Source organism: Pseudophryne corroboree, chromosome 6 (assembly GCF_028390025.1).
Source record: "Pseudophryne corroboree isolate aPseCor3 chromosome 6, aPseCor3.hap2, whole genome shotgun sequence".
Classification (NCBI taxonomy): domain Eukaryota; kingdom Metazoa; phylum Chordata; class Amphibia; order Anura; family Myobatrachidae; genus Pseudophryne; species Pseudophryne corroboree.
Window position 1 is genome coordinate 89848106 of NC_086449.1, and position 23441 is coordinate 89871546.

The 23441-nt window shown below is 47.1% G+C and overlaps 1 protein-coding gene across 2 annotated transcripts in view; it reads right to left on the reverse strand.

The window, feature by feature from the left end:
• Positions 1-15759: 15759 nt before the first annotated feature.
• LOC134936444 (intercellular adhesion molecule 1-like) overlaps positions 15760-23441 on the reverse strand; it is a 56844-nt gene continuing 49162 nt past the window's right edge. For both annotated transcript variants that reach the window (XM_063931476.1, XM_063931475.1), the window contains one exon: positions 15760-20971. In XM_063931476.1, coding sequence (XP_063787546.1) covers positions 20778-20971 — 194 coding nt within the window. In that variant the 3' untranslated portion in view covers positions 15760-20777. The remainder of the gene's footprint in view (positions 20972-23441) is intronic.

Consider the following 23441-nt stretch of genomic DNA (forward strand, 5'->3'; position numbering starts at 1 on the left):
CTTGATAAAAGCATGTAAAAAAAATCAATCAGGTTGAGAGAAAAGATCTTTTAAGAGATAGAAATCATGAGAAAAAAATTGATGATAAAATACAATGGGTGTTCTTTCTCAATATAATACATGTTTTAAAGAAATTAAAAAGATAATAAAGAAAAATTGGATTATATTGAAATCAGATACAATAATAGGTCCACATATTCCTGACCGACCATATTTTATATATAGGAAAGCTCCAACAATAAAAAACCATCTGGTTAAAAGCAGTGTTGATCAAGATTTAATACACAGTGTAAGGACAAAGGAATTTCAGAAATGCGGAGCATGTTTGATGTGCAGAACTGTGAAGGATAAAAAATGCAAACAGACAGATTTCAGTGTGAATAACCAAACATATCCTATTAAGGAATTCATAACTTGTCATTCGAAAAATGTGATTTACATTTTAGAGTGTACATGTGGTTTGTTTTACGTAGGAAAAAACCACAAGGTGCCTCAAACTAAGAATGGCGTAGCACGTGTTCAATATATGTAAAGGTTTGGATAGTCACACTGCATCTGCTCATTTAAAAAAAGTACACAGCTCAAAAGAATGTTCCTTAAAAAACTTTATAGGATTCCAACAAATCTCACCTTCATGGAGAAATAAAGATTTGGATAAGAGGCTTTCTCAAATATAAATGCAATGGATCCACTATTTGAGGACCCTTGTACCCAAGGGGCTCAACAGCGAATTTGAATTAAAATGCTTTCTTGTTTGAACCAATTAATATCAAAGCACTTTTTTAGCACTGACACTTTTTCTTTTATTCTTTTTAGCACATTACAATGTCTATGTCTCATCGCTTTCTCATATAGTGTTGTTCTTAATTGTCTTTTTTATGTATCTATTTATTACATATTTTATGGATTGTAACCATTATGAACTGCATGGACCGCTGTGTTAAAGTACTTCCTGGACATTTGGAACACAATCTACATGTTTAAATCCAGTATTTCCAGTTTGTTGACACACTTCCGGTGAAATGGAACGCAAACAGATGCACTTCCGGGACAATGGAATGCATTTCCGGTTTCCGGGAAAACGGCGAATGCGCATAGCGCCTTGGATGCCGATCAGCGTGTACATTGTGAACACCTGTGTAAACAGTTGAAGAGGTATAAATATTGTCATGAGGGAGGAAAGAATTACACTTCTGATGAAGGACATATGGTCAGAAATCCGTAAGTGTCTCCTCCCCTGTTGTTTTGGAATCAGAAGGATCTGGCAAAGCTGCGGCACTTACACCTGGAGGTGAACCCTTATTTCCGGATTTGGAGTCATCCGACTGTCCAGTTTTTCCATCTAAAGGACATCAGGTCTATTCCAACGCCGAGCCTTGCACCTTCCTGGGGTTTTCTTGTGATATGCTGTTTTTATCTTCTATGTTTGTAAGTGCAATCAGGGGTGTAGCGAGGGTGGCTCCGGTGGAGCACGAGCTCCGGGTGTTGTAAAAGTTAGAGAGCGCGCAGCCGCCTGCCCTTCTCCCTCCGTCCACTATACCGTGGGCCGCTGTACAGGCAGCTGCAGAGCAGGAGAAGGAGAAGCAGAAGGGCGCACACTGACTCGGAGACTACAGTATGTAGGGAAGCAGGCCATAGGCGACAGCAAGAGACACTGACAGCCAGCACATGCTGGAGCTCTCCCGCCCTCTTTATATGTCTCAATGTCTGCTTGTAGCTGTGCAGCTAGGTTACTTCTGTTCTTCTACACTACTCTCTGTTGCTGCAGCACTTCTTTCTTCGGCCCGGCTGCTGCTGCACCTCTCTCTGTCCCAGCTGCTGCTGCAGCACCTCTCTCTGCATTAGAAGCTGCTGAGCAACATGTATAAGCGGCTCTACTGTGGCATAACATGTATAAGTGACTCTACTGTGTGGCGTATTGTGTATAAGGGGCTTTACTGTGATGCGTAACGTGTATAAGGGGCTTTACTGTATGGCATAAAGTGACTAACGGACACTATTTTGGTGTAATGTGAATAAAGGACAATATTGTAAGGTGCAATCTGTATTGGAACTATTCTGTGGCCACACCCATTTCCCATGAAGCCAGGCCCCTATATTTTTGTTGCACACATTAGGTGCGTACTGTCCCTATTTTAAACATGGTGGAAACTTTTGCCTTGAACTCCACAAGGTCTAGAATTGACCCTGTCACCAATTTAGGATTTTTAAATATTTTTTCTTTTCAAATGTAACATGTCCACAATTCAGTACAGGGCAGGGGGTGCCGAAACATACCCTTACTCCGGGCACCATGGCACCTAGCTACACCTGTTGAATTAAAACCATTTGATGAAAAGAGAATACTGCACTATATTGGTTTTATATGTTTGTCATCAACCAGTACGGATGGTGTAATGGTTAGCATTACTGCCTCACAGCACTGAGGTCATGGGTTCAATTCCCGCCATGGTCCTAACTGTGTGGAGTATGTATATTCTTCCCGTGCTTGCGTGGGTTTCCTCCCACAATCCAAAAATATACTGGTAGGTTAATTGGCTCCCAACAAAATTAACCCTAGTATGAATGTGTCTGTGTGTACATGTGATAGGGAATATAGATTGTAAGCTCCACTGGGGGAGGGAATGACGTGAATGGGCAAAAATATTCTCTGTACAGCGCTGCGGAATATGTGTGCGCTATATAAATAACTGGTAATAATAATACTCTGGCAACATTGTGTGGAAGGTAGACAATCTCTGCTTACAGATCCTATTGCCAAGCTGCATGCATGCCTGGGGATTTTTGTGATATGCTGATCTAATTCATCATTGTTGTAAGTGCAATTTCCCATTTAACTTATTTGTCTCAAAGGAATACTACACTATATTATTGTTTCTGTGTCCATTTACCAACCACATTCCCCAACAATTTGTGGAAAGTGGACACATTTTTGTTTCAAATACAAAGAGCTAGATGCATCATCGCTTGGAAAGTGATAAAATACAGAGCGAAAAAGTACCAGCCAATCAGATACTAACTGCCATGTCACAGGCTGTGTTTGAAAAATGGCAGTTAGGAGCTGATTGGCCGGTACTTTTTCACTCTCCATTTTATCACTTTCCAAGCGATAATGCATATAGCCCAAAGGCTATTAAAGGTCTAGGAAAAATCCTAGATGATTGGATATCCAATACATATAATTTTATGGTGATTATCATTTTGTATTCCATTCATTCTGTTTCTCAACTGTTTAAAACTCTACTTTTGGCATAGATGTATTGATTGAGTGTTCTGGATGTTCACTTTTGACTGTATAACTCAGTAGCTGCACCTGTCGATTTAATTGCACACCATTATCCTATCCTTTTTTCCAATTGTCTACTACTATACTCCAAATAAAATAAATAAGCCACTTACCCTCCACTGATACTGATCACTGATGATGAGCTAGGAGAAGGGCGACCAGCAGTGATGTTGTTGGGTCTGTGTGTGCGAAAGTGTCATTAAGCTCACAACTTACAAGAGAGATCTACTGCGGTCTCTGTAGAAGCGTAAATACAGGAGACAATGGAAGGCAGTCGCCTTAAGGCACCAGGCTTGAAGGGGGCGCACTGACCTCCTCCATTGCTCCAGGTTCTGCTTTATGCGGCCCAGAGCAGGATTCAACAGGGAGCCCAGAGGGCATGTGCCTTGGGTCCTCCCTCTCCCAGGGCCCTCACCATGAAATCCAACGGAATCCATTCTCTAGAGACTGATCTTCACCAAGGGAAGAGGTTGGAGTGCATGGCCTCTCTCTCCTTTGTTGGCTCTTCCCTCTCACACAAGCAGGGCCTGCTGCCTCTGCTGTTGCTGTGGGAGCAGCAGTAGAAAGAACTGAAGATCCTGATCAGCAACAGGTAGTGTTTGTATGCTGAGGTACTGGCAGTTAATTAGGGGAGAGTGTGGGGTATTGGAAGTGAATACGCAGGGCCGGCTCCAGGCATGTTCGAACAGAGCAGCCAAATAGGGCGCCACATTTAATGGGCGCCGCTAGCTCTCGCCGCTATATTGGAGCCTGCCCTGGAGCCAGGTCCCTGTCTGCACAGTGTCCATCCCACAGCCTGCTTCCCAAAGCCCCCGTGAGCCAATCAGAGCTTGCGGACCGGCAACCAAGGCTCTTGATTGGCTGCCGGACCGCGGGCTTTGATTGGCTCACGGACCGGCAACTAATTAGAGCTGGGGAATCACACAGTCAGTCATGCCCGTGCTGGAAAGCTGGCGGCTCCCTCCTACCCCGTCCTCCCCAGTTCCTGCTCTATGGTCTTCTCTCCAACTCCGATGGCAGCACCAGTGTCATGCCCTCCTGCACTGGTAGTGTCTCATTCCCTCCGCGTCCTCCCATCTGCACTTCCCAGGCAGCAGCTGAGATCTAGTAGAAGCAACAGCAGCTGCTGGAAGTGGGGGCATATCTGGCACTGTGGGGCAATATGTATCTGGCACTTTGGGGCACTGTATCTGTCACTGTGGATCTGGCACTGTGGGGACATGTGTATCTGGCACTGTGGGGACATGTGTATCTGGCACTGGGGGCACATCTGGCAGTGTGGGGACATGTGTATTTGGCACTGGGGGCATATCTGGCACTGTGGGGGCATGTGTATCTGGCACTGGGGGCATAGCTGGTACTGTGGGGACATGTGTATCTGGCACTGGGGGCATATCTGGCACTGTGGGTGCATGTGTATCTGGCACTGGGGGTATATCTGGCACTGTGGGGCAATGTGTATCTGGCACTGTGGGGACATGTGTATCTGGCACTAGGGGACATGTGTATCTGGAACTGGGGGCATATCTGGCACTGTGTGGGGACATGTGTAACTGGCACTTGGGGACATGTGTATCTGGAATTTGGGGCATATCTGGCACTGTGGGGACATATGTATCTGGCATTGGGGATATATCTGGCACTGTGTGGACAAATGTATCTGGCACTGTGGGGACATGTGCATCTGGCACTATGGGGACTTGTGTATCTGGTACTGGGGGCATACCTGGCACTGTGGGGAGATGTGTATCTGCCACTGGGGGCATATCTGGCACTGTGGGGACATGTGTATCTGGCACTGGGGGCATATCTGGCACTGTGGGGACATGTGTATCTGGCACTGGGGGCATATCTGGCACTGTGGGGACATGTATATCTGGAACTGGGGGCATATCTGGCACTGTGGGGAGATGTGTATCTGCCACTGGGGGCATATCTGGCACTGTGGGGACATGTGTATCTGGCACTGGGGGCATATATGTATCTAACACTGTGGGGACATATATCTGGCACTGCTGGTGGGCATATCATGTGTATATGGCACTATACTGGAGACATTATGTGTAAGGAACACTAATGTGGCTGCTATGTGTAAGGCTGCTAATTGTGTGTGTAGAGAGGGTGTGAAAATATATTTATTTATAGTCTGAAGTTGCGAGGCCATGCCCACATTTCCGGTAGCGCGCGCATGGGAATGGGGGGGCTTCTAATTTTTCTCGCTCAGAGTGCGAGTTGGCCTGGAGCCGGCCCTGTGAATACGGGGGAGATGACTTTGTGCTGCTAAGGTGTTAGTAGTGAATCCAGGGTGTCCTGCCCCGTACAGATCACATAGCCCCTCCCGGAGCAGCTTGCAACTATGTGGAGAGACTTCTTTTAGAGTGCACACTCCCCCCACCATGCACTCAGGGGAGGCAGGGGGGACAGTGCCTCCCCTGTCATTAATGACTAAAATAATACAAAGAAGATACTTATGACACAGATTTTGTGTCATAAGTATATTTGTATTATTTTAATCATTTTTATCCGTGTTAAAAGTGTTTCGGAGGCACCGCTATCGCTACCAGTGCCTCCTGCTGACAATGTAAAAGGTCCAGAAGCGGGGGGCGGGGCCAAGCAGCGGTGAGTAAAATCCCATAAAAAAGAAAGCTCTGTAAGCAGCACTAGTGTAAGTGCCTATTTGACAGGGGCGTGCTTTCAGTCCATATGAAAGCACGCCCCTGTCACTGTGAAGGAGGTGATTGGGCGCCGGTACTTTAGGGGCGCTGCTGAGCCTGTCTACATCAAAGAGACATACTTTTACATGGCACTGGTGGCGGCTGTGGGTATTATCACCCACAGCCGCTGCTATGCCAGACCACACTGTAACCTGCAGCGCAAACCCCTCTCTACATTAGCTGCCTTCAAACTCTCTGTGTCTCCTCCCAGCCACCCTGCCCCTCACTGCACCCCAGCTCATTACTCCCGGAGACCCGCTGCCGCAGCTGTTTGGGCTGACTCAAACTCCCCCTACCCATGTCGGATGGAGCTCTACCTGCTGATGGTCTATGTGCACGGGTGGCACGGGCTCAGCAAGCGATCACAGTCATAACTGGCCTGACTGCAGGTGGCCCTGTGACCTGCTGGACAGCGTTTAGCCCGTGGTGCCGGCCTTGGTGAGTGTCAGAGATTTGGAGCAGGAGCAGGGGAGTGGGGGGGGGGGGGTTTAGGCACCAGTAATAGAAATAGCAGCGGTGCACTGCAGTCAGAGACGCGGCATGAGCTATACACAGAGCTGCTGCTTGGGGGCGGGGGGGAGGATGGCCAGCTCATAGTGACCACTGCTCCCTGCATGTCTGTACTGACCAGTTGGAGACCTCGACAGGGGTAGTGCTCAGGCGGTCAGTGGAGCTAGATTGGAGTTACCGGTACCAGGATAGTCTGGTCTGCTACCAGGAAGGTATCCAGCTGCTGTTACAAGCCCTCAAGGGTCCAGGGCAATGCAGATCATGGGGTCCCCACTACAACTATGATTGCTCGCGAAATCGTCATCCCCCTGGCCACATATACATACATACATACATACATACATACCACGATCACCCGCTCCTCCACTTTTCTCTCACTCTTTCTCCGATGACGCATTCTTGTTCAGACTGCTCTTGTCACCGGCGATCCCAGGAGTTAACACCAAAGGAGTAGCCACGCTGCAGTTCTAGGCCCACGTCCATGTAATTAAATAGCACTATAATTGTCATTCACTGCCTATCCCCATTACCCTTTCCTTCTCTCTTTTACACTCTCCCTCACTGCTACTGCTATTAACCTTTCCCAGGCATCACCCTCTCCCTGTCACCCACTAATGTCGCCCTCTCCTTAGCGTCACCCTCTCCCTGTCACCACCCTTTCCCTGGCATCACCCACTGCTGTCACCCTCTCCCTGGCGTCACACTCTTCCTGTCACCCTCTCCCTGCCATCATCCTCTTCCTGTCATCACCCTCTCCCTGGTGCCCTCTCCCTGTCATCACCCTCTCCCTGGAATCACTCCCTGTCACCCACTGCTGCCACCCGCTCCCTGGCGTCACCCTCTCCCTGGCATCATCCACTGCTGTCACCCTCTCCCTGGCGTCACACTCTTCCTGTCACCCTCTTCCTGGCATCACGCTCTTCCTGTCACCATCTCCCTGGCATCACCCACTCCCTGTTATCATCTCTCTGGCATCACCCTCTCCCTGTCACCCACTGCTAGCTATTTTGTTGTCCAGGACTTCCATTAACTTAATAGCTCCACACCCACGGTGCTATTAAGTTAATAGAAGCCCTGGACAACAACATTGCATTCATGTCCTCCTCCCACTCCCTCCCCTGTCCTAAACACTATATTTCTCTATCGTCCTAAGTGGATGCTGGGGTTCCTGAAAGGACCATGGGGAATAGCGGCTCCGCAGGAGACAGGGCACAAAAGTAAAGCTTTTACAGGTCAGGTGGTGTGTACTGGCTCCTCCCCCTATGACCCTCCTCCAGACTCCAGTTAGATTTTTGTGCCCGGCCGAGAAGGGTGCAATTCTAGGTGGCTCTCATAAAGAGCTGCTTAGAGAGTTTAGCTTAGGTTTTTTATTTTACAGTGATTCCTGCTGGCAACAGGATCACTGCAACGAGGGACAGAGGGGAGAAGAAGTGAACTCACCTGCGTGCAGGATGGATTGGCTTCTTGGCTACTGGACATGAAGCTCCAGAGGGACGATCACAGGTACAGCCTGGATGGTCACCGGAGCCACGCCGCCGGCCCCCTCACAGATGCTGAAGCAAGAAGAGGTCCAGAATCGGCGGCTGAAGACTCCTGCAGTCTTCTTAAGGTAGCGCACAGCACTGCAGCTGTGCGCCATTTTCCTCTCAGCACACTTCACACGGCAGTCACTGAGGGTGCAGGGCGCTGGGGGGGGGCGCCCTGGGAGGCAAATGTAAACCTTTAAAAAGGCTAAAAATACCTCACATATAGCCCCAGAGGCTATATGGAGATATTTACCCCTGCCTAAATGTACTAAATAGCGGGAGACGAGCCCGCCGGAAAAGGGGCGGGGCCTATCTCCTCAGCACACGGCGCCATTTTCTGTCACAGCTCCGCTGGTCAGGAAGGCTCCCAGGTCTCTCCCCTGCACTGCACTACAGAAACAGGGTATAACAGAGAGGGGGGGCAAAATAAATGGCAATATATTAATATAAAAGCAGCTATAAGGGAGCACTTAATCATAAGGCTATCCCTGTCATATATAGCGCTTTTTGGTGTGTGCTGGCAGACTCTCCCTCTGTCTCCCCAAAGGGCTAGTGGGTCCTGTCTTCGTATAGAGCATTCCCTGTGTGTCTGCTGTGTGTCGGTACGTGTGTGTCGACATGTATGAGGACGTTATTGGTGTGGAGGCGGAGCAATTGCCAAATATGAGGATGTCACCTTCTAGGGGGTCGACACCAGAATGGATGCCTTTATTTGTGGAATTACGGGATAGCGTCAACTCGCTTAAGCAGTCGTTTGCCGACATGAGGCGGCCGGACACTCACTTAGTGCCTGTCCAGGCGCCTCAAACACCGTCAGGGGCTGTAAAACGCCCCTTGCCTCAGTCGGTCGACACAGACCCAGACACAGGCACTGATTCCGGTAGTGAAGGTGACGAATCAACCGTATTTTCCAAAAGGGCCACACGTTATATGATTTTGGCAATAAAGGAGATGTTACATTTAGCTGATAATACAGGTACCACTAAACAGGGTATTATGTGGGGTGTGAAAAAACTACCAGTAGTTTTTACCGAATCAGAAGAATTAAATGACGTGTGTGATGAAGCGTGGGGTGCCCCGATAAAAAACTGCTAATTTCAAAGAAGTTATTGGCTTTATACCCTTTCCCGCCAGAGGTTAGGGAGCGCTGGGAAACACCTCCTAGGGTGGACAAAGCGCTAACACGCTTATCAAAACAAGTGGCGTTACCCTCTCCTGAGACGGCCGCACTTAAAGATCCATCAGATAGGAGGATGGAAAATATCCAAAAAGGTATATACACACATGCAGGTGTTATACTACGACCAGCTATTGCGACTGCCTGGATGTGCAGTGCTGGGGTAGTTTGGTCAGAGTCCCTGATCGAAAATATTGATACCCTGGACAGGGACAATATTTTACTGTCGTTAGAACAAATAAAGGATGCATTTCTTTATATGCGTGATGCACAGAGAGATATCTGCACACTGGCATCACGGGTAAGTGCTATGTCCATTTCGGCCAGAAGAGCTTTATGGACACGACAGTGGACAGGCGATGCGTAGAGGAGTTATTTGGGGTCGGTCTATCGGATTTGGTGGCCACGGCTACGGCCGGGAAATCCACCTTTCTACCTCAAGTCACTCCCCAACAGAAAAAGGCACCGACCTTTCAACCGCAGCCTTTTCGTTCCTTTAAAAATAAGAGAGCAAAGGGCTATTCATATCTGCCACGAGGCAGAGGACGAGGGAAGAGACAGCAACAGGCAGCTCCTTCCCAGGAACAGAAGCCCTCCCCGGCTTCTACAAAAGCCTCAGCATGACGCTGGGGCTTCGCAAGCGGACTCGGGGGCGGTAGGCGGTCGTCTCAAGAATTACAGCGCGCAGTGGGCTCACTCGCAGGTAAATCCCTGGATCCTGCAGATAATATCTCAGGGGTACAGGTTGAAATTAGAGACAGAGCCACCTCGCCGTTTCCTGAAGTCTGCTTTACCAACGTCCCCCTCAGAAAGGGAGACGGTTTTGGAAGCCATTCACAAGCTGTATTCTCAGCAGGTGATAGTCAAGGTACCTCTTCTACAACAAGGGAAGGGGTATTATTCCACTCTTTTTGTGGTACCGAAGCCGGATGGCTCGGTAAGGCCTATTCTAAATCTGAAGTCCTTGAACCTGTACATAAAGAAGTTCAAGTTCAAGATGGAGTCACTCAGAGCAGTGATAGCGAACCTGGAAGAAGGGGACTTTATGGTATCCTTGGACATCAAGGATGCGTATCTCCACGTTCCAATTACCCCTCACACCAGGGGTACCTCAGGTTCGTTGTACAAAACTGTCACTATCAGTTTCAGACGCTGCCGTTTGGTTTGTCCACGGCACCTCGGGTCTTTACAAAGGTAATGGCCGAGATAATATTTCTTCTTCGAAGAAAAGGCGTATTAATTATCCCATACTTGGACGATCTCCTAATAAGGGCAAGGTCCAGAGAACAGCTAGAGATGGGTTTAGCACTATCTCGAGAGGTGCTAAAGCAGCACGGATGGATTCTGAATATTCCAAAATCCCAATTAATGCCGACAACTCGTCTGCTGTTCCTGGGGATGATTCTGGACACAGTTCAGAAAAGGTTTTTCTTCCCGAAGAAAAAGCCAAGGAGTTATCTGACCTGGTCAGGAACCTCCTAAAACCAGGAAAGGTGTCTGTACATCAATGCACAAGAGTCCTGGGAAAAAATGGTAGCTTCTTACGAAGCAATCCCTTTCGGCAGATTCCATGCAAAGGGATCTGTTGGACAAATGGTCAGGGTCGCATCTTCAGATGCACCTGCGGATAACCCTGTCGCCGAGGACAAGGGTATCCCTTTTGTGGTGGTTGCAGGAGGCTCATCTATTGGAGGGCCGCAGATTCGGCATGCAGGATTGGATCCTGGTGACCACGGGTGCCAGCCAGAGAGGCTGGGGAGCAGTCACACAGGGAAGAAATTTCCAGGGAGTGTGGTCGAGCCTGAAAAAGTCTCTTCACATAAGCATTCTGGAACTAAGAGCAATCTACAATGCTCTAAGCCAGGCGGAACCTCTGCTTCAAGGAAGACCGGTGTTGATCCAGTCGGACAACATCACGGCAGTCGCCCATGTAAACAGACAGGGCGGCACAAGAAGCAGGAGGGCAATGGCAGAAGCTGCCAGGATCCTTCGCTGGGCGGAGAATCACGTGATAGCACTGTCAGCAGTATTCATCCCGGGCGTGGACAACTGGGAAGCAGACTTCCTCAGCAGACACGACCTTCACCCGGGAGAGTGGAGACTTCATCCAGAAGTTTTCCACATGCTATTAAACCGTTGGGTAAAACCAATGGTGGACATGATGGCGTCTCGCCTCAACAAAACACTGGACAGGTATTGCGCCAGGTCAAGAGATCCGCAGGCAATAGCTGTGGACGCGCTGGTAACACCTTGGGTGTACCAGTCGGTATATGTGTTTCCTCCTCTGCCTCTCATACCAAAGGTATTGAGGATTATACGGCAAAGTGGAGTAAGACTAGTGGCTCCGGATTGGCCAAGAAGGACTTGGTACCCGGAACTTCAAGAGATGGTCACGGACGATCCGTGGCCTCTACTTCTGAGAAGGGACCTGCTTCAGCAGGGTACTTGTCTTTTTCAAGACTTACCGCGGCTGCGTTTGACGGCATGGCGTTTGAATGCCAGATCCTAAAAGGAAAAGGCATTCCAGAAGAAGTCTTTCCTACCTTGATAAAGGCAAGGAAGGAAGTCACCGCGAAGCATTATCGCCGTATTTGGCGAAAATGTTGCGTGGTGCGAGCAGCGGAGTGCTCCGATGGAGGAATTTCAACTGGGTCGTTTTCCTACATTTCCTGCAATCAGGATTGTCTATGGGTCTCAAATTGGGATCTATTAAGGTTCAAATTTCGGCCCTATCAATATTCTTCCAAAAAGAATTGGCCTCAGTCCCTGAGGTCCAGATTTTTATCAAAGGAGTACTGCATATACAGCCTCCTGTGGTGCCTAAGGTGGCACCGTGGGATCTAAATGTAGTTTTAGATTTCCTCAAATCAAATTGGTTTGAACCACTAAAGAAGGTGGATTTGAAATATCTCACATGGAAAGTGACTATGTTACTGGCCCTGGCTTCGGCCGGGAGAGTATCTGAACTGGCGGCTTTGTTTTATAAAAGCCCTTATTTAATTTTCCATTCGACATAGGGCAGAGCTGCGGACACGTCCGCATTTTCTCCCTAAGGTGGTATCAGCGTTTCACCTGAACCAGCCTATTGTAGTGCCTGCGGCTACAGACGACTTGAAGGACTCCAAGTTGTTGGACGTTGTCAGAGCCTTAAAAATATACATTTAAAGGACGGCTGGAGTCAGAAAATCTGACTCGCTGTTTATACTGTATGCACCCAACAAGTTGGGTGCACCTGCTTCTAAGCAGTCGATTGCTCGTTGGATTTGTAACAAAATTCAACTTGTACATTCTGTGGCAGGCCTGCCACAGCCTAAATCTGTTAAGGCCCATTCCGCAAGGAAGGTGGGCTCATCTTGGGCGGCTGCCCGAGGGGTCTCGGCATTACTACTCTGCCGAGCAGCTACGTGGTCAGGGGAGAACACGTTTGTAAATTTTTACAAATTTGATACCCTGGCAAAGGAGGACCTGGAGTTCTCTCATTCGGTGCTGCAGAGTCATCCGCACTCTCCCGCCCGTTTGGGAGCTTTGGTATAATCCCCATGGTCCTTTCAGGAACCCCAGCATCCACTTAGGACGATAGAGAAAATAAGAATTTACTTACCGATAATTCTATTTCTCGGAGTCCGTAGTGGATGCTGGGCGCCCATCCCAAGTGCGGATTATCTGCAATACTTGTACATAGTTATTGTTAACTAATTCGGGTTATTGTTTAGGAAGCCATCTTTCAGAGGCTCCTCTGTTATCATACTGTTAACTGGGTTTAGATCACAAGTTGTACGGTGTGATTGGTGTGGCTGGTATGAGTCTTACCCGGGATTCAAAATCCTCCCTTATTGTGTACGCTCGTCCGGGCACAGTACCTAACTGGAGTCTGGAGGAGGGTCATAGGGGGAGGAGCCAGTACACACCACCTGACCTGTAAAAGCTTTACTTTTGTGCCCTGTCTCCTGCGGAGCCGCTATTCCCCATGGTCCTTTCAGGAACCCCAGCATCCACTACGGACTCCGAGAAATAGAATTATCGGTAAGTAAATTCTTATTTTTTTTTTCTATAAAAATTTACAATATATTAGCTGCCTGCTCATCACAAGTTTAATGAGCAGGCAGGCTGCGGGCATTGGTGGCAGTGGCAGCATCGGACTGAGATGCGAATTAGTGGTGGAGGGCCGGGGCAGTTGATGTGCGGGTGAGTTTATAAATTGGTGGTGGCAGGGGTAGCGGGCATTGGCTCAGGGGCAGTACCGGGCATTGGCTCAGCGGCGGTAGGGGTCATCGGCAGGATTCGGTGGACATTATGGCTGCTGTGCCTCACCAGCCACTGACCTCACCGCATGCCACTGGTCCCCTCCTCCTTGCAGTTGTACAGGGGGCACACTCAGCCATACAGGCCTTAGTAGATGACCCAGGTCATACCCCTCTAAAAGCCCAGGTCCAGGCACTTAGTACCCACTTCCCCCCCATCTTGGTACCCCTAGAGAGAGAGTGTGTCTGGGTGCTGCTGGGACTGCGATGTTGCAGTAGTGAACGCAGGAGGGGGGGCACCAACAGTTACCTCACCTATGGGCTCCTAGTAGGAACTTACACCCCTGGGTCCCTTTGTCATACATCAGGGTGACACTAAGTATTTGTGGTTATCCCCCAAAAGCGTGTGTTTTGTGGGAATAAGCTGCAAATGTTTAATGATAAATGGAACCCTAAATGTCCTATCTTCCCCATTCTGGCACCTGCAAACTGGGCTTTCCCACTTTAAAAGAGGAACGTCCCCTTTTTCACATTGTAGCAAGTGATCCCATTGAAGTAATTATGTGACAATCCGTATGATTACCACACAAAATATCCCCTACTCCAGAGGTTCCCAAACTCTGTCCTCACATCACCCTAACTGTCCAGGTTTTAAGGATGTCCATGGTAGAGCGTACTTGACTTAATTAGTACTTCGTGAATTTGATTAAACCAACTGTGCTCAGCCATGGATATCCTGAAAACCTGGACTATTAGGGTGCCTTGAGGACCATTATCCTATATTGTATTCTGGATACCACTACTTCGGATGCACCCACATGTGTAAAGCTGATGTCCCCTCCTACAATTAATGTGGCCCCTTACCAGTTATTTTCTAGAGGTGATCACTTATGATCTTTAAAAATAAATAAAACTTTGTTTTTCAGAGATTGGTAAATGAGCAATTTTTGGAGCCTCCACAAAATGCCTTGGGATCTGCTTTTGAAAATAAAATTAGAGGTACCACCACAGACCATACTTACCTACATTTTCTCTCTGCTCTGCTGGCTGCTTCAGAGGACGGGACCGGGCTTGGCTGTCACGTCAATAGGTCCTGCTACAACCCTGAGAAAAATGCAGCGGTCCACAAGACCACAGGTAGGTGGGGCTACCTGTGGACCCAGCGCCGCAATTCGGGTGGTTTTCTTCCCGTCCTACCCGCTTTACTAGAAAGCAGGAGAGATTCGGGAGATACACCTACTCTTCAGTGGGTGTGAGGGACTATCTGAAAAATCAGGAGTTGCAGGAAAATTGACAAGGATGCCACAGATATCCCTGATATCTACACCACTACCCCATTTGTTAATTATCACTGATACTAAATAATGCAGCAATACTTACATGTACATTGATAAATAGGCACCTAAGTCTGCCAACAAAACTTACTCAGAATCACACGTTTTGCCCAACCATCACTAGATGGTGCCACTAACATTTCCCAACCAACACACACTTCCTAGCGTAACCGCACACTTGAACAACTTTCCAGCTATCACCAAACCATCATCAAAGAGCCACAGCATCACTCACAGAGATACTACTCACAGGAGAGCAGCACATCAGACCCACGTGTGAGGGAAGGACTATACACTCAAGCTTCTGCTCCGCCCCTTTTGTGTACATTGGTGCACTGTCCTTGCTGAAGATCCATCACTAAAATTGGATGGGGCCCTGGGGTAGGAGGGAAGTGACCAAGTGGATGCAAGGAGATGTTGCATTTTATGGGAATGTCACTAACAGTGGGTTGCGTACAAAGAAAGTTCATTGCTCACATTGGAGGCCATACTTAGATGAAGAATCTGAACCTACAGTAGCACAAGGCAGGTGCAAGTGTTGATGGTGTGACCTATGGTTTCATCTAAAGATACTCAAAGTGGGTGACTGAATCTTAGCACAATCGGATGCATGGCTGTACACCAGGGATGGGCTTTGTAACTGCATTAGCATAGTCACAGACAAAACTGTGGCCACAGGCGGACACGTGGTCGCCACTGCATCCGACTCAAAATCAGTCCTAGTGTGGCATGCTGCAAATTGGTAGAACCACTTGCCATGATGTGAACTTGGGTCACTGCAGTGCCATTGTGACAATTTCATTGGTAGGAGCCCCCGCAAGTTAGCTGCCCTGGTCCCCCTAATCCGGCCCTACTTTCCACTATTACAAAGAACAATAATGGAGAACACTGGCGATTTATCAACGTTGTCATTTGATGACTATGCTACAAACTATTCTCCATGTTCTTTGTGGCTAGAGAAAACACAATAATTACAATAACAGCATCTATTTAATAAAAACATACAAAACAGTATTTACAAAACATATATCACAAATTTAAGAGACAAAAAAAAAATTCTCTGAGAAGTATGAAACAGGTTTGTGTTTCCATGTGGGGGAGGCGCCGAACCCTCCTGAAATGATCTGTTCATGGGGTTGTTGGTGGCTGATTATCCTTTCATGAAAGTCATTGTTTAGCTGCAAAGAGAGCGAAACACCGCACCAATACAAAATACTACTGAGCTAAGAAACCGAAACGTACTTTATAACATTTTACAGCAAGTCTAAAAAATGACAGAGTTATGTGTGGGGTTACCCAAAATAACCTGAGCAGTGGGAAAAGCACCCTAGCTTATTGGATACATAGAAGTTATAATTAAACATACAGTATGACAAAATACATCCGATCTAAAACAGAATATACAGTAGCCCTAACAGACAGCTAAACATCTAAACATCCAAATTGTGTCATACATTACAGCTCCTGTCTGTACATCGGGAACAGGATACTGCGGAGGTGCCAAAATATTTTTAAATTGACAATTATGTAGAAATTGATTAAGAGATTATTTACATACTGACCATTTTGGCAACGTTCCAAAAATGTAGCAAAAAGTGTAAAATGTAGCATATGAATAAAAAAAGAAGTACAGTATAGGGATGAATAACAATGGCTTTGGTTTATAGTGTATATAAGTTAGTAGTGTTAGTAAGGTGCTGTATTTAAAATGATCTATGATTGGTTGCTATGAGCAACTTCTCCGCCTTAACTTCCGGAGGTTTGATACTGTACATCGCCTCCTCAGAGACAATCGTCAGCCAAAATCTAGAAGATTCCTATAGTATGTCAACATTAAACCCTTGGGCAGATGTATTAAGCATGGAGAAGTGATAAAGTGGAGCTGATTGGCTGGTGCGTTAACACCTTCCATTTAATCACTTCTCCAGGCTTAATACATCTGCTCCCTGTTCCTTAATTACATATAATGAGCCGTTGACCTGATCCACACCTGAAGCCTCCAACAGTCCCACACTGGTCTCCTGTATACTGGTTATGTAGTCCTATTTAAAGCTAAAGAGAGTACACACGGGGAGATGTGTGCTAAGCGATCTATCACAGACCACTCAGCACACATCTCCCCCCCCCCCCCCGCTCAGCACTCAGCGCAATGTGTGCTGAACGAGGGTGGGGGGACACTCATTTCACACTGTGGTGAAGTGAGAGATGTACTAGATTGTGCATGCAGGCCAATGTAGTACCGGCCATAGTGACGCATTGGGCCGCGCATTGCTATCGCTATGGGGCATACACAAGGGGAGATCCGTGATTAATTACAAAGCACAGATTGCTTAGAAATTAAGCACAGATCTCTCTGTGTGTAATCCCCTTAACAGCAGTCCTACCACTTTCTGCTGCCTGAGCCACCGATTATATACTGTCCATTCTACCCCCCGATGTTTTGATCACCATTTATTAGGTCTTTATTTAAAACTGAGATAGAAACAGAGGGTGTCATTCAGATCCGATCGCTGGGATGCGATTTTTGCTGTCCTGCGCTCATAGTCACTGCCTACAGGGGGAGTGTATTTTTGCTGTGCAAGTGTGCGATGATATGTGTACGCCGAGCTGCTAAAATTCAGTGTGTGCAGTCTCTGCGCAGCCCAGGACATACTCCTCCGGTGCGATCGCATCAGGATGATCTGGACCGGACCTGACGTCAGACACCCTCCCTGAAAACGCTTGGGCGTGCCTGCGTTTTCCCGAACACTCCCAGTAAACGGTCAGTTACCACCCACAAACGGCTTCCTCCTGCCAATCACCCTGCAAACGCATACCTCCCAACATGACCCTCTCCAGGAGGGACACCATGCTCTGCTTCTGGACTTTTTTCTTTATTTATAATTGTCTGCACCTGTGTTCAGCAGGCTACTGGATAAGAAGGTGTTTCAGCACAGGTGATGGCAATCATAAATTAAGAGGGAAGTCCAGAAGCAGAGCATTCTGTCCCTCCTGCAGCGGGTCATGTTGGGAAGAATTCAAACGCTTATGCGAACAGATTTTTTGCACCATCCCACCGCTGACCAGCAATGCCCTTTGTTGTTGTCCGACGCGTGTGCGCATTGCGGTGCATACACATTCGCATTTAGTACCTGATCGCCCGCTGTGTGAAAACGCACAGCAGCAATCTGGTCTGAATGACCCCCTGAATCAGAACAGGGACACTCCTTCTCCTTACTACAGAGAAAGCTGAGCAGACAGTGAGCAGAGTGCAGGGGAAGGTGCGGAGACTCATGCAAGCAGGCGGGAGGAGAAGCCAAAGTCTCAAGGATGGTGCTGAACGAGAAAAGGTTCTCATAAGTGTTCAAGTTTCATTCCTACGCATTGGAAAGTATAGGTGACTAGCATGGGAGCATTGTACAGTAGCACAAAGATTACTGTTAAGAGACAAATATACTGCACACAGTCATACATATGACTATATACATACTGTATATATTGAGATGGCTTTAAATTTGATATCTTCAACAACTGTACACAGTACGTATCATGGTAACAATTCCCCAGGCTACTCTCACCTATACATTGTTTTATTCATTTACAGTTGTACAGTAATATCATATAACATTGTATCAGTGCCTGGTGTTTCTAAATTACATTTCCCACGAGTTGCCCTTTCCTTAGACATAAATAAATCTTTGCATGTTATAGTACATGCAATTATGTGCCATGATAATTGTCAGTCCATATTGCGGGGTGGGGGGGGGGGAGGGGGGAAAAAAACATTTTTTTACATGGTCATCCCCACTCAGCCTCGGACTGGCCCACAGGGGTACAGGGTAAATCACCGGTAGGCCCCACTGCCTGGGCGGCCCTCCTCCTCTAGGGATCAGGTTCTAGACTGTGCAATTGAATTATATATTATATTTATGTTACCTTATACTGCACAGGATTATGATGTATTCTCTACAGTACATTGCTGTCATTAATCTGGCACATTATCATGCACGCACTAGCATTAATTACTATATAAATTATCAAGGAGTCCAGACCAGGTACTCTATAATGGTTAGCCAAACCTCTGTAGTGGCTGGCCACACCCCCTTTGGAGGCTGGTCACACCTCTAATCATGGGCCCCTACCACTGCATACCCCCAGTGGGCCCTTCATGCTCCAGTCCGACACTGTCCCCACTATGTACTAACAGTTTCTACAGGGGCAGCACTTTGTCCCTGAGAACATCCCTGCAGATTGGTGGAGTCTTTCAGTTTCAAAAGATTCCACCACAGTTTCTGACACTGCACTTGTGCACAGTGGGGCTAATTCAGACCTGTTAGCTCACTATGTTTTTTTTTGCAATCCTGCGTTCGCATAGTCGCGGCCCATAGGGGAGTGTATTTTCACTTTGCAAGTGTGCGAACGCATGTGTAGCAGAGCTGTACAAACAGATTTAGTGCAGTCTCTAAGTAGCCCAGAACTTACTCAGCCGCTGCAATTACTTTAGCCTGTCCGGGACCGGAATTGACGTCAGGATCCCTCCCTGCAAACTCTTGGCGCTTTGTCCCTGAGAACATCCCAGCAGATTGGTGGAGTCTTTCATGATTTCAAAAGATTTCTCCACAGTTTCTGACACTGAACTTGCACACAGTGTCCATATTCGAGAGGAAGTTGGAGACTGCATGAGTGGGATTGCAAGATCCTTCTCTGAATATGCTGTCATATGCATAAAGTGGCAGCCGAGGATGACGGCAGCCTTCAGGACCAATCTCGGAAAAGCTATGCTTTTTGGAGCTTGGCACATAGAGGTCAGACTCAAGTCATTCTCAAGTCATTGAGAATATTGGGGACCGTGGTCTGCAGCGCTAATGAACCTTTTGCAGGAGATCTCCTGCCTTTGACTACTGATACACAGCCTTGATACTTCAGAAAAGGAACTAGTGTATAAGGGCTTGATACATATGCCACTAAATCCCTCTAGAACACAGGTTCTCAAACTCGGTCCTCAGGACCCCACACAGTGCATGTTTTGCAGTTCTCCTCACAGAATCGCAAGTGAAATAGTTAGCTCCACCTGTGGATCTTTTAAAATGTGTCAGTGAGTAATTAATACACCTGTGCACCTGCTGGGTTACCTGCAAAACATGCACTGTGTGGGGTCCTGAGGACCGAGTTTGAGAACCTATGCTTTAGAAAATGCAGTTTTGCACGTGGACCATAACAGGGTGCATTGCAGGGAGAGGGGACCAATTTAAAATCTGTGTTTGCACTCTATGGGGGGAATTCAAATGTTTGAAAAGTCAGTTGGGTGCCTGTTTTTTCCTATCTAATAGACAGGAAAAAACAGACACCCAACCGACTTTTCAAACATTTGAATTCCCCCCCTATATGTAAGGTAACATCAGGCTGCATCTTCCCTCCATGCAGAAAAAAAATAGCATTCACATTACAACAAAATTAGCACGAACTCTAAATCAGGACAATCAATCGAGTGTGTGTATGTTTTTTGTCATGTTTAGTGTTCTGTTAATTGATCTGTGACTTTGAATTTTACTCTCTTTTATATTAATTTCTATTCAGAAGTCTCCCACTGTCTTTATTTTCAGAATATCCCAACAAGAGTGCAGTTACTCTGGCCTTAAAATATCCGTCACTGTCCAGGGTAAACATTGGAGAACATTATGGAATAGGAAAGTGCGGTGGAAACGTTTGAAGAAAATAAATATGATCTTGGGAAGTAAAGCGGCAGCCAGAGAAAACTGTGCTGAACATATAATACAGAAATGTAGAAAAAAAATATTCCATCAACTAAAGAGGTAACGCATTCCCGATACAGTAAAATGTACATGGCGTCCAAAGATGTGTCAGCGAACAAAGATGGCAGCTCACGTAAGTGTCCTCTTATGTCACCAGTTCTAGACATAGTATACATTCATGCTGCCCAGCTGGTAAAGTTATAGACTGGGTACAACAGAAACTCAGGACTCAATGATGAGTTCAGTAAGTCATATTCCTAGACAGGCGTTGTTTTCTGTGGTGCCTGCTGCTTGTTTAAACCATTCTCAGATTTCCTGTTCTTGCTCCCAGTTAACAAGCTGTAAAACCCTTTTTTCCCTTTTTTTTTGCACAACATGGAAATGAAAGCAACCAATGCCACAACCACGATTCCGGCCACAACAGCTACCACAATCCACTTCCACATGCCATCTGCAAAAAAAAAAACACAAAAAAAGTCAAATTCAGCTTTATAACTCTAAGGGGAATCTTATGTTTTAGGAATTTATCATTTAAACACAGATTATAATAATATTATCCTGACACTCTTCAATTATCCTTAGCATCCCTGTAATTTACCAGCCCTTAGAACCCTACTGACAATATATAAAGGCTTATGGCCCTCATTCCGAGTTGATCACTCACTACGGATTTTCGCAGCGCAGCGATTATGGCAGAACAGGGCTAATCGGCGCACGCAGCGTACGGGTACAGTGAGCATCGTGGTTTTGCACAGGTTCTAGCTACGCTTTCAGCCGCACTGGCGAACGCAAGGAGATTGACAGGAAGTGGGAGTTTCTGGGTGGCAACTGACCGTTTTCTGGGAGTGTTTGGAAAAACGAAGACGTGGCCGGGCGTTTGCTGGGCGGGTAACTGACGTCATTACCGTGTCATTCGTCTCAGCAATCATCGCACAGAATAAGTAACTACAGGGCTGGTCTTGTTCTGCACAAAATGCTGCACAGGCGTTCGCACTCCTGCTATGCTAAATTACACTCCCCCGTGGGCGGCGACTATGCGTTTGCACGGCTGCTAAAAGTAGCTAGCGAGCGATCAACTCGGAATGAGGGCCTATGAGGGAGGGCAGTTTACTGATACTTATTGTACATTCAATTGCCTGCACATGTATCTAAGGAGGATGCAAGTTACTAACAAAAGGATTTACAAGCCTATCATCTCCCATAACTATTGGAATGGTTTCTTCAATATGCAGACCTAGTAGTGTCAATAAGATTCAGTGGTCTATTTACTAAGCCTTGGAGAGAGACAAAGTAGAGAGAGAAAAAAGTGTCAGCCAATCTGCTCCTGTTATTTTTCAAACACAGCCTGTAAAATCACAATTAGGAGCTGATTGGCTGGTACTTTATCTCTCTCCACTGCATCTCTCTCCAAGGCTTAGTAAATAAACCCTATAGGGGTCTATTCACTAAGCATTGGATGGAGATAAAGTGGAGAGAGGTAAAGTACCAGCCAATCAGCTCCTAACTGTCATTTTTCCAACACAGCATGTAGCATGGCAGTTGGGAGCTGATTGGCTGGTACTTTATCACTGTGCTATTTATCTCCATCCAAGACTTAGTAAATAGACCTAGTGACAAATGAAAATAAATTTGGGAAAAGAAAGAGAACTGATTTTGAATGGGTCAATAATCCAGACATGGGGTGCAGCATTCTCCTGATCTGAAGGCTCTGGCCTCTCTGTAACTATGTTTGTCTGATTCCAATCCCATGGGGGTCATTCCGAGTTGTTCGCTCGGTAAAAATCTTCGCATCGCAGCAATTTTCCGCTTAATGCGCATGCGCAATGTCCGCACTGCGACTGCGCCAAGTAAATTTGCTATGCACTTAGGAATTTTACTCACGGCATTTTCATCGTTCTGGCGATCGTAATGTGATTGACAGGAAATGGGTGTTACTGGGCGGAAACAGGCCGTTTTATGGGCGTGTGGGAAAAAACGCTACCGTTTCCGGAAAAAACGCAGGAGTGGCCGGAGAAACGGGGGAGTGTCTGGGCGAACGCTGGGTGTGTTTGTGACGTCAAACCAGGAACGACAAGCAGTGAACTGATCGCAGATGCCGAGTAAGTCTGGAGCTACTCAGAAACTGCTACGAGGTGTGTAATCGCAATATTGCGAATACATCGTTCGCAATTTTAAGATGCTAAGATTCACTCCCAGTAGGCGGCGGCTTAGCATGAGCAAATCTGCTAAAATCCACTTGCGAGCGAACAACTCGGAATGACCCCCAATGTGTCCTCTGGATTTGGCAATTACCTGTATAGGGAGGCTTGGAACTGGAGGTTGAGTGGCAGCCTCTCCAAAGCTGCCTTGGAGGCTGCGTGCCCAAGCAGTAAGTAGACAAGAAATAACATCACAGTCTAAAGGCAGAAAGCTTGGAGTATGGGATTGGCCACTGTCGGGACCATCGCCATACCCAAGAAGTCTATGGAAAACAGAACAGCACAGCCACTTCTGCTAAGCTTGCCAGTGGAGAAACTGTATACTGTGAGAATGGGGACAAGTTGGTGCAGGCAGGCACAAACCACTCTCAGCATAGAGAGACTGTAGGAGATTAGAAGTGCCACACACATTACTTATACAGTGCTGCTAGTCTCACAGAGAAAGCTTTTACCAAGCTTACAGAGAAGACTGCCTGTCTTGCTGAAAAAGCTGCCACTCTGTAAGAGAGAGCTGCCCGACTACTGGAGACAGCTGGCAGATTTAACAGAGGGAACTACAGTGCTAATCCCAAAAAGCCATTTCTCATAACTAGTGAGTAATGCTAGAGGTTCCATAGGGGACCAAGTCATGTTCAGGAGTCCAGATGCAGTAGAGATTAAACCCAGAAAAACAGGCACAGTGCAGATCAGGCCCAAAGGAGGAGACTGTGCCCAGGTCCATGG